This window comes from Epinephelus moara, chromosome 1, assembly GCF_006386435.1.
Source record: "Epinephelus moara isolate mb chromosome 1, YSFRI_EMoa_1.0, whole genome shotgun sequence".
In the NCBI taxonomy this organism is placed as follows: domain Eukaryota; kingdom Metazoa; phylum Chordata; class Actinopteri; order Perciformes; family Serranidae; genus Epinephelus; species Epinephelus moara.
In genome coordinates, this window is record NC_065506.1 from 35567514 (window position 1) to 35580061 (window position 12548).

The 12548-nt window shown below is 38.2% G+C and overlaps 1 protein-coding gene across 5 annotated transcripts in view; it reads right to left on the reverse strand.

Annotated features, from left to right (window-relative positions):
• scml2 (Scm polycomb group protein like 2) overlaps positions 1-11733 on the reverse strand; it is a 41824-nt gene extending 30091 nt beyond the window's left edge. Inside the window, exons 1-5 of one of the 5 annotated variants that reach the window (XM_050047874.1) lie at positions 11668-11733; positions 5043-5131; positions 4684-4749; positions 3439-3509; positions 2357-2591 (exon numbers count right to left, since the gene is read on the reverse strand). In XM_050047874.1, coding sequence (XP_049903831.1) covers positions 2357-2591; positions 3439-3509; positions 4684-4749; positions 5043-5064 — 394 coding nt within the window. In that variant the 5' untranslated portion in view covers positions 5065-5131; positions 11668-11733. Of the gene's footprint in view, positions 1-2356; positions 2623-3438; positions 3510-4683; positions 4750-5042; positions 5132-7517; positions 7925-11667 lie in introns of those variants that run through there. The other 4 variants (XM_050047850.1, XM_050047866.1, XM_050047858.1 and 1 more) reach the window with 4 other exon arrangements.
• Between the last annotated feature and the right edge of the window lie 815 nt (positions 11734-12548).

Consider the following 12548-nt stretch of genomic DNA (forward strand, 5'->3'; position numbering starts at 1 on the left):
GCCGTTTGTAACAAACCAAACCGCGTGAAAATCAGTTAAAAATTCAGTGAGTTATTCTATTTTACTTGTGCATACAGCTCCTTCCTCAATAGAAGTGAATGCACTGTGGAGGCGAAGCGAGACCCATCCAAGATGGCGGCCGGCGAGGACGTCGGCTCCGATAGGCAGCGGCAGTCAATGCGGCGTCTATGTATATATGTCTACAGGCTGTGGTCCACAGGGGGGCGCCACAAATAGGGGAAGAAAAAAAATCTAAATGTTTATCTTTTACTATTTGTTACTAATACTATTATTTCAAAATATTACACAAGGCCACAACAACATAACTACATAGCAAAGCCTTTTAATTAATAGAGACTCCCCTCCCCAGCTCGTTACAGGTTACCTGCTCTCTGGGGGAGATGGGTAACAATGGGTGCGTTACCTGACGTCACGTGAACCTCAAAACAGTATCCTTATCATGTCAAAACGACAAAAGCTCTCTGGTGTCCACTCAACTACCTCTACACTACTGAGAGAAGTGGATGTGGAGATAAAGGACATGAAATCATAGTGAGGACAGCTCGTTAAGTTAGCTGTTAGCGGCTAGTTATCGTTAGCTGTTAGCCGCTAGTCATCGTTAGCTGTTAGCAGCTAGTCATCATTAGCTATTAGCTGCTAGTCATTGTTAGCTGTTAGCAGCTAGTCATCATTAGCTATTAGCTGCTAGTCATCGTTAGCTGTTAGTCACTAGTCATCGTTAGCTGTTAGCAGCTAGTCATCGTTAGCTGTTAGCCGCTAATTATAGTTAGCTCTGAGCAGCTCACGGAGGCTGCACTGATTTACATTGTGATGCGTTCAAAAGCTATATTGTAAATTCTAACGTTCTCATGATGTGTTCCATGTAGTCTTGTAAAAAGTAGCTTTGGGTAATAAACTTGAATAAATCCAGCTGTTTGAAGGAGAAATGTGTTGATGTTTTCACAACACTATAAATAGATATTAGAGAGGGAATTATGATGTATCAAATATAGTAAGAAGGCTCTTTGCTTATTATTTAAAGATATTTTTATGTGAAAGAAGGTTATGTTAAAGGTAGTTTCACAAATGTGTATTATTGAATTTGTGCTCATTCAAGGGCCATGTAAAGGACTGTTCTTTTTTTAATTGTAGTTTTCTGTGTTTCCCTGGCACAAAAGAAGAATAAATAACATCAAAAAACAAAAGCAGCACAAATATAAAAACATCGGTATTGGCTATAGGCCAAATTGTTATTTTAAACATTGGTATCAGTATCAGCCCAGAATTTCAAAACCAGTCAATCCCTAGGTCAATTAGAAAGTTAATTATTATTAATTAATAATCATTTTTATTTTATTTTTTATTCTTCTTAACCAGTTGATTTGGATTTTTTTTTTATTGATTATTGATTTATATGATTATTATAACACATGTACCACATGTTACCGAAAGCAAATTAGCACATATTTTTATCACGCTTTTCTTGTTAGCTAGGTTGTTTATTTGCATTTTTGTAATAAATGAGCAGTACTTTGACTGCTGAGCTCGCCTAAGGCACCAAATGTGCTGGAGCTGCCACTGAATGGGAGACTTGGGGAGACAGGCCTTTTTCAGCAGAGATACTGACTTGTCATTGTAGGATGAGCACAGGTGTTAACGATGGCTCTGTTCTATTCAAGTGTCCCAGCAGGTCGTGACAGTGTGACAGTGAGCCAGCGTGCACAATACCAGGACTCTGAAACCGAAGCAGCTAATCATTAACTTGTGTTATTTACATCTGTGCTCTTCCTACTGTGATATCAAAAAGGCCTGGGAGTGAGTTTAAGGTTCAAACAATGTCATTATAATGTTATATTTTTGATTAAGTGTGAATGCATCTTTACTTTGTTGCACTATATGTGCATTTAGCAGGGAATCTTTTATTTTAAAATGGTACATGGTGACACTTTTAGTGTTACATCTCTTAATTTTTTTGGCTTTCCAAAGTGTTAGTGTAATTTTATGCGAGTAATTATGTTTGAATGCTGAATGTGTGCACATTTTTATGAGTGGTAATGTTCTGTATCTTAACAGGAAGTTTAGCGCCTGTTTAATCACACTTCCACTGGCTTTACTTTCTCTTCTCATTTTGGCCTTTTCTCTGGAAGCGACAGAAAGCTTTTATACGAGAGACATCCTGTAAATGTTTTGTGGTCCTTGTTCAATATACACAACCCACAACATGAAGCAGCATAGTTGTTTGTGACATTGTTCATTTTCCAAATATTTAAAGATTTCTCTTCTCAAACAATCATGATCATAAAAAAACAGACAAATATCTTATAGAGAAACAGCCTACCAGTTTAAAGACACTCACCAAGTGGCGGCTGCAGCATGTCTCCGTTCCTCTCACAGGTCCCTATTGGTTGGATCTCTAACGAGTCGACCAGTCTCCAGAAGTCATTGGTGTTGTCACTTCCATCCAGACGCAGGCGTAGACGAGTACCCATCATGCCCATCACTGTTGCAATGCACACAGAGTTGGAGTTGCGAGGGTCCCGCGCCTCCAGTTTCATACCTGCTTTGAAGTCATTGGAGGGGGGGACTCTGGACTGCAGAGGGACACACAGACACAGTCAGTCACTGTCAAAAAAATGCAAAAAAAAATTTAAGATTCAGAAAATTATTTTAAAGAATCGGAGAAAAAGAAGAAAGCTAGGGGAAAAAACTATATTCATAATTATTATTATACATTTTAAAATTAACCGAGGGTTAAGTGGTTCAGTGTAAGACAGCACAGTAAACACATTACCCTGGACTTCACCATGTCAGATCACTTAGTGGTTTCCCCTTTAAAAGGATTGATATGACCTGACAGAGAACTACGCACACTGGGACTTGTGTGGACGCGGTCCATGATGATGTATATCTTTAGAAATGGGTCACAAATATAAACTTTAAAAAAAATTAAATTAATTTAAAAAAAAATACGGGTGCTATTAGGGTAAATATACTATTTGTTTGGGTATATTTTTGGTCATGGCTTCACAGCAGCAGTTTATTTTACTATACTTAAAAATAAACGTCCATGGCCATGTTCATTATAATGAAGAAACATGTCACTCACTACAGTGGTGTGGCTCACTGATGTGTTTTTAATTTTTGGACAACAAAGGAGCTCTATGGCACAAAGGAATAAGCTGCATATAAAGCTGGAGCTATTTGTTGATGCTTTTTAATTGACAATAAGATAAATAGAGAACATCTCCAGACTCATTAAACTTACGACACCTTTAACTGAACAAAAACATCAGAAAGGACATGTTTGCCCTGAGTTATAACAGACTGTAATGTTATTTAACAACATCAAAAAATACAACCATTTACAGGAAATAACAGAAGTGGAATAAATGAAATGGAACCTTTAAAAGCATGCTAATGATGAGCTAGCTGACTTACTTGTTTGAAGCAAGAAGGCGATGCTGCAGTGGAGGACGTTTCTCTCAAATAGTCTTCCCAGCTGAACGGTTCTGGCAACAAAAACAACAGAAACAAACCGTTACTGAAAGACTGTTGTAGGAAAGTGTGAGAGAAACACTGTAAAGTGACTCACAAAACATATTTACAGGAATAAAACTTACGATTTGATTTTCAGTAACTGATTTTTTCTTGGCCACCTGGGAGCAGCGGAAACACAAGGTGTTTGTGTAGACATGTCAAATGCACTGATCAGATGTGGCACTTTAGTTTCGTTGCAAAAAAGGCATTCTATTCTATTCTATTCTATTCTCTTGGCGTGTAAGTTGAACGAACATTAGGGCTGTCAATGTTGATTAATCACTTTCTGTGGTGCCCTTTGACCCGGTGCGTCATTGAGGGCCACAGTGGCTTTGTCACCTGTTTGGCCCCGTGAATGCAACATTTACATTTAAAAAATGCCCAGATGGAACTTTGAATAGGAGCATCATTCTCTGCAATTTCTGCGGTAAGAAATTTTCGTACCATTTGAGAACCTCAAGCCTGAAATATCACCTTGACGAAAAGCATTTCGCAGCGAACCTGGAGGTCTGAGCTAGCACAGCCTCCGAATCAGTCTCGTCAAGCCACACCTGACCAGGCGTTCAAACGCAAACTGAGTAAGTCTACCTGTAACTGACTAACTCCTTTGCAAAGTGGATTGCAATGGACTGTAGACCAGGTTTGGTGGTAGAGAACAAAAGGACAATTGTCACTTGAACTGCTTGATGACCAGACCAGGCGTCTGTCAGAATGTGTAGCTACACCGGGCTAGTAAAAGGGACTAGGCGTCTAATTGGGACTCTGCATTTAAATGAAGATTTACGGTATATAGCAGCCCTAAATTAACTGTTCTGGTTGTGCAATGATTGCAGCTAGAGAGATAAATGCCCATTTTATGTTTGTTTATACCCAGTTACTAAATCTGCACAGATATGAATGTTTGTAAGAGATGAAGGAGATCTTGGTAAATTTGAGGGATTTGCTCATCAAGAGTTACTAAAACCATTTGTGCCAGATAAGCGTCAGAAGTTACTGAAAATAGACAAAATAGATAACTGTTATTTCAAGTGTTGACACAGAAGTTGCCGACACAAAAAAAGCTATTGACTCAAAAAGTTTTAGACCATTAATGAAAGGATAAACAATGGAGAGGAGAAAAAAAAGCGAGAGATCAGAGTTGCCAACCATTAGATTTGTCGAGGGGAGATCCCGCTGTGATGCTGCTCCGCCGCTCCTTCTCGTCTTTTTGATCTGAAATCAAAAGATGATTGAACTTCTCATCAGGAAGTGGGAGCGACTGATATACAGACTGTAATTACTGTGAGAATGAACACATAAAACCTGTGATTGGAATAGTTCTGAGAAAAAAACCAACACCAAAAATTCAAATGATGTATTAAGAAGCGTCAGTGAGCATTTTGATGTTTCTGTGTTTGTTTCGTGATCTGATTGGTGTTGAAGCATATTAGTGTGTTTGAGAATCGGTGTGTAAGAGCAGCAGTGACAGTACAGCCATAAAAACAGCACTGTGAAGGCCTACCTACCTCTGTGCGGTGTTCGGCCCATGATGACCAAAGATAAATGCGCTGCTGCAGAGGAGCTGAAGTCAGATAGGCTGATACCCACAGAGGCACTGCAGAGGAGACAGATACACAAACTTAAAAATACCAGAATGCATAGACCGATTGTAATGTATGCTGTGAGATGGAGGTGGTTTTTAAGGGGATTCATGTGAATTTTCATCGTTAGATTCAGTAATGCAGTCAAATGACTCTCTGATACACATCCCCATCAAAATTAAGAGACTTTAAACTTAGATGCAAAATTCATTCCACTTCTTTTCCCCTTTAACTTTGTACCGGCTTCCTGTGTCTCACAGAACTGATTTAAAACTACTGGTTATTAAAGCATTGAATTGTGTAGGGCTAAAATACATTTCTGATCGGCCTTTCTTCTGGGAATCATCCAGACGTCTCAGATGGTTTGGGACAGGTCTGCTCACTGACTGCCAGAGTCAAAACCAGAGGCTTAAATATAGACAGTGTAGAGGCCTTGAGAATATTTCAGGCTGCCACCTTAGAACTCTACCTGCGTTTATAAAGAAACATTAAATTAAAAATGGGGCCAATTGCTGTGGACTATATGCCCTCAAAAATGCAAACCCATCTCCGTCATGATTGTCTTTTCTTTTCTTGTCTTTGGTAAATAGTCAGTAGTAGTATTCAATTAAATGAATCATTTCTTCATTTCAATGCACTGAAGGAGGTGTGCATCTACTCATGGACAAGAGCCTCATGCTCATGACAGCACAGGATGTAAACATTAATGGTGCCCTCCTCGCTAGCTCAGTGGTGCTAGGTGCAAGCAGTAGATGATGATTTCTTTCTGCACATTTGAGAGATACGTTTGCGAGGTAGTTCAGTAGAAAGAAAATAGCTCCTACGTGAAACTGTGACAACAAGGTCTGTGGATTATCTTCAGTAACTGGGGCATGATTTCTAGAAAGAGACATTGCTGTTGAGTTTTCAAATGTATTTTTTGGCGCATTTAAGCCACAAGCCGAGTGCCATCTAGTTCCATTATATTTGAGAGAAGGCAGACATCTCTACGGCTGATATCTCCAACACTCAGCAACTCACACCAAAATAATCTAGATCCATAAATAGCACTACAGGTAAGAGGAAAAATATATATTTTTGATTTGAGATTGAACTGTCCCTTTAAAAACACAAAGACCCACAGGTTTGAACTAGATTCCTTGATTACCATTATCACACACTGTGCTGTATCTTTAATGGCTGCAGTGAATATTAACTGGAGCCTGGAATGTGTATTAATGCACAGCTAAAAAATAGTCTCTAATAAAAGCACTGTTTATTCCTATTGAAGTAACATTACCTAAAACCTACAGTGCCCAGCTCCTTCAGAAAATCAGCTTGTATTTGTCACAGGTAAAAGTTATAAATATTTTTCTGATTACATGACCATGATCTTGTGATATCTAATCTGTTAGTAACAGCTTAGATATTAACAGATAATTTTATCACTTTATATTTTATAGAACTAAAACTAAATCTTATACAAACATCTAATCATATTACTCACTTGTTTCCATTGACAATATTTAGCATAATGAGGAAAAAGTGCCATAACATTTGTTCTGATCAGCCTAAACTTTTAAAATCTCGTATGGACAAACTTTAGGCAAGTGTCAAACAGTACGACTGAAATTTTTGGCTCACATGAACAATTGCACTCTTATCAGCAGTCAAAGCCAGGACTTTTGAAAATTATTATTAAATGTTTCCATAGGATTTCTTTACTGCATCAGGTTATAGACCAAATTCTTGATTCTGCTTCTTGTAGTTTCTGAGCAATTTTCCCATCATATTATATTTGGTCTTTGGGCTCATAGGACTATACTGTTTTTTCCTAAGATATAATTACAGACATATAAAAACAGCAATCACATGTACTCAAAGACTAAATATAAGAATATATTTAAAAATATTAGAAAACTCTCTTTTCAGCTTAACAGTTTGACCAATTTTAAGCATTTCACATTTAATATTGTGTCTTGGGAAGCCAAGGGAACACTTCCACAAACGCAAATTAAAATTTCAGTTGCAGGCACAAATGGGTTAGTAAATAATTATCACACAGCATAAATCCAACCAACATGTCGACCTATGCTGATCTGTCCAAAAATGTTATTTCAGAAGTTATCCTAAGTGCTATATTGTAGGCAACTTGAGTTTCTTAAAAGACGTTTCACCTCTCGTCCAAGAGGCTTCTTCAGTTCTGAGGATCTGAAGAAGCCTCTTGGACAAGAGGTGAAACGTCTTCAAGAAACTCAAGCAAGTCCAGTTGCCTACGATATAGCGCTTAGGATTACCATGACCTGGATGACTGAGAATCTTCACCAACATATTTCACAAGTTCAAATTGCTGGCAGCTTTACTACACTGACATTTACTCCTGTTGCACTGTACGAATTATGTATAAAATAAAGTTGTTACCACACTGTTTAAGCTGAAAATCTGTCCCACACATCCAGGTTTACAAAAGGCATAGTCCCACTCTCTCCGTCCGCACATAGTGATAGGTCAAAATGAAGCAGAAAAATATCAGGGAACCAGAGTATCCAAAAAAAAAAGTGATCGACTCCAAGTTAAATCCAGAAAATCAAAAGTTAAAATCCACCCAAGCAGCCAGACAGTGTTTCCTTTTCCTTGCGTTCAAAAACCTTAGCATCTGCAATGTATTGTGGCTGCCCCTCCCTCTGAAGACCCTTCTGTCTCTGCAGTGAATCCCATTGAGTCCGAAGAAGCCATAAAGATTCCTAGCTGCCATAAAAAGCCATTAAGACGTGTGGATGCTGGACGTCTGCAGGCCCACATGAAAAGGATTCCAGCTCTGCTCTGCGCTCAGCTGCAGACTGCTTCAGTGTTTGCACTGCTCTGCCTGTCTCACTCAAGAGGGTCAGACAAAAAAACGCCCGGCAGACCAGGAAGCACTTCATTTTTACAACCCCCATTTCCACTAAAGCAGGCACTTATGTGGGATTAGAGTAATGTTCACAAACCTTTAACAGTGAGAAGATCTGAAAAATGACCTGAGACCTGGTGTCAGGGGAGGTTGTAACTTTTTCTTGACAGGAGAAGCTGTCAAAGTCATTTTTCTCATGTGGGGAAAAAAACATGGGTAAAAGTTTAAACTGTACACAAATATGTTTTGTCATAATATTTAAAAATAAATAAATAAATAAATAATGTAAAGCATATTTAGGCTGCAGTGTGAGGCATTTTACTTTTTGATGCTCACATAAACACTGTTATCTATAAATTTAATCTGAAGGTAAATGAAAGACATAATGTCACAGCTGGCCATTTCTGAGAACACTACTGCACTAGGGCTGTAAATATTGATTCATTTCATTACCAAATCAATAATCAGTTGATTACTTTCACAATTAATTAACAAATTGAGTCTAGAAAATGTCAAAAATTCATTGTCTCGTGAGATGTACAGCCCAAAAATTCAAAAATATTCAATTTAAAGTGAAAATCAGCAAATTTAGGAGGCTGATTGTTTTCACTATGCAGAATGAACACCTACAGATTTAGTTTAGATGTTTTTGTACAGCTAACAGAAAGTTTAAGAAATGACCGACCTACATTTATGGTAGAGTCAAAAATACCCAAGATAAAGTTGATTTTGTTTGAATATCTCCAGATAACTAGTACAGCCAGTGGTGGATGAATTATTGAGATCCTTTACTCAAGAAAAAGTACTAATTATACCACACTGCAAAAATACTGAAAGCCCTGCACTGAAAATGTTTAGTAAAAGTATGAAGGTGCGATCAGGAAAATGGTTTCTCTCGGCCGTTTCAAAGCACTGTTGCAGGATATTTGTGCACAATCCTGGATATGCCAATGTCACGGTGTGTCTTAGCTGGTCTTTGTGATCATGTGTAGTTGCCCTTTTCTGCATTTTTTGGTTCACTTCTAGTTTACATTATCATACTTTTTGGCTTTTCTTAATCTATTTTGTGTTTTATATTAGAGCTGTAGATTTTTAATCTGTATTTTTGTTCTATGTTGTCTGTCTGTAACTTATACTGGTGCCTGTCTTGGTCAGGACACTCTTAATCTCGAGAGGTTTTTCCTGTTCAATAAAGGTTAAATTAAAAAAATAAAAAATAAAATAATGCAGAAAATTCTAAATGAAACATATATTTCCATTAAATGAAACTGGGTAAAACACAGGCTAGTAATTAAAGGAAAAGCAGCAAGTCTTCATATTTGAGAAGCTGAAACAATTAAATGTTTTTGGATAAAAAACAGACAATTGTTGTAACAGTTGCCAGTTAATTTTCTAATCAATCGAATTATTGTTTCAGCTGCACTCGAGCATTTTCATTTGGTTTGTGTGCAGAATTCTCAGTCTGTAAAGTAACGAGTGATTAAAGTTATCAAATAATAGCAGTAGAGTAAAAAGAACAGTATTTCCCTCTGAAGCGACACATAAGAAGAGAATATATGGGATTAAAATACTTAAGTATTTTAAAAGGAACCTTAACTTGAGTAAATGTATTCAGTTACATTCCACCTCTGAGTGCAACCAACAAGTTGGAAATCTAAATATGTCTTTAGTTTACTATTGTATATAAGACAAAGAAAAGCAAATCTGAGGCTGAAATCAGTTGTTTAACAGATTAGTCCATTGACAGAATTTAGTTGACAACTGTTTTGATAAACGAATAATAATTTATTAACTGAGAGAATAAACTGATTAATCAGTCATGAAAATGGTTGCAGCACTAAGCAGCTCGTCACAACTGAAACTGGAGCTTGGTAAAATGTGACATTCTTGGGTCAAGGGCGTGGGTTTCATTGGTGAGGATGATTTGAAACTGAGGTTTGGGGTCCTCTGCCAGAAAAGTTTGAGCATCAAACACTTCTGCATTCTGGTGTTTCTTATGCACCAGTTTGTGCCTTTTCTGCATCACTTTATGGTGTTAATGTCTTTAATTTTGTCAAAAATACAAGTTCTCTGCTGCGTTTATGTTTTTATTATTGACAAATGCACTTTCTAAAAATTAAGGGGGATGTGTCCCCTGTGTCCCCGCCCCTGATATCTACATATATGTTCTTGCTCGAAAAATGACATCAAATTAATTGCACAATTCCACTGAAAGTACTTTCAGCCAGGCGGCCTGGTCTGTCAGAGGTTTAACAGAGTAGAATGTACTTCCAATTCATATCAGACACGTATAGATGTTTCAGTAATCATTTAAAACAATGGATGATTAATACATTTAAGCACTAAACTCTTTTCTGATGCTGCTGATAATATGCCCTGCTATGTTGTGATCGTGTGCTATATGAAAATATGTCACTTCTGCCTCTAGTGCTTTAAAAATTGCATGTCCTTCAAGTTTTAGCACTGAATCACACTTTTGAAGTCTTTTCAACTGTGTGTCCTATTTTCTTTTTCTTTGTGTCCATTTTTTGTGGTTTGTTGTATTTTAGGTAGCCTGTGTGACATCTTGGCCAAGGGACTACAGATGAAAAATAGACTTTGGGCTGGCATTTTTATACCATGTGTATTTATTAATTTGCACTGTCCCTTCTTAAATAAACTAAGCCAACAAAAATCAAATTTATAGAAACAGTATATTCTCATATTTGAGCAGCAGATGTTTTGCATTAAACAACTAAATTAAAGTAGTTGCTGATTGATTGATTAATCATCCAGTTATTCCAGCTCTATATTTTACATTTGCAGATTATTTTAAGACTAATAAAAGGTTGACAATGCCAGTCTATGTGAGTTCACCCTGCAGCACGTCCCTCTGTGGTGCTGGAGCGGAAATAACCCTTTTTATAAATTTGACAAGGATAAAATCAACCTTGAAATCCAGACTGAAACCACCCTCACAGCCTGGCCGTGTTGTCTCTGTCAGGCGGGTCAGTTTGGAGACAGGAGGGTGAAAGGATCACATTACTGCCGAGAGGCTGAGGGGTGTGAGCCGCTGCAGGGCGTCACCTCCAGCCTGCTAACTTAGGATATCATTTCCTATCAAAGGCAAAAACTTGAATTACAGAATATTTGTCATGAAAGCAGTTTAGTTGTTGCAGATATTTGCGGTTGCATCACACCTCTGAGGCTTTAGGCTGCACGTGTGCTTTATAATAAATAATTTCCTCCTTTCATTTGCAGGCTTTGGGCTCGGAGGGGAAACACTGAATCAGCAGAAGATGAAATTAAATTTGAAGAAAAGTCTGTGACGCATTTTCATCCGCGTTATGTGCACAGTTTGTGGGCGGCACGGTGCTCGTTACACGGGGATAAACACCGCTAACGTTACGTTACAACAACGGGCGCGATACTACGAGGCTGCAGGATCATAAACGTGTTGTTAGTTGCAGAGTAACCCTCTGCAGGAATCCGGTAAACAGAGAGCAGAGGGGAATCTGCAGAGTTCAATGTAGCCACTGTACGCACCAAGCTGTCCGCCTGCAGATACAGTATAAACACGCTGTGTTATCAGTCCCTGCGGAGACAAACAGCTGGAAACACCCCCGCTACTGATCGCAAAGCACAGACTAACCCGTCCGCGGCTGCACAGGAGAGTAATAATGAGACATGAGCCGTACCAACCGTTTGAAGCAGGTATTTTGATGGGAGATTCCTCACTTTCTATCAGATGCAAGCCGCCATATTCGCTGCAGCTCCGCGCATGTCCACCGCGCAGTGCTGTAATTCATATTTTTCCACTGGAGGTTAAAAAAAATCACAGGAGTGGGATTTTATTAATTAGTCGTTTTATTGAGGCGGATATTGTTTCATGTTGGGGTGTAGTAATAAACTGCAGGTCGTGTGGAAACGAAAACATGAACACTGACTGTGGTGTTTCCTGTTTTTGTTCATGCAGGAGGAGGTGGTGAGACACAGCAGATGAAACTGCAGGCACTGGAAGGTCAGATTTATGTGAGAGGCTGCTAATGAAGAAGAAATGGTCATTGAATAAATAAAAAAAGAAGCAGAGCATTTCCTAAACACATTAATGGATTAATTTTTTGTAATAAAACAATGAACCAGCCATAATAAAGGGAGATTATTGCTGGATTGATTACCAGTGTTGGATTCCTTAGTTTCTTAATTAACCCTCAGTCAAGATTTTTTTTTCTTAAGTGTTTTATTTCTCTTTATGCAAAAAAAAAAAAAAAAAAAGAGTGTTAAACATGCATTTTTCAAGGTTTGTTTCCCACATGTCCACTCATAGTATGGGTAGGCCTATAAGTTTCCAACTGAAGAAATATAAACCAACTTAAAGATTAATATATATCATGTGAAACATGACATTAACATATTTTAATACTGTTCAATGCCATGAAAAAGCATTGAACTTTGCTTCTGACCTCTCAACCTCTCCCCTCTGTCTTCCTACTCCTCCCTTCTGTACCTACCCCTCTCCCTCATTCATCTCTTTCCTCTTCACTCCTCACCCCCCCCCCCCCCCCCCCCACACACACACACAC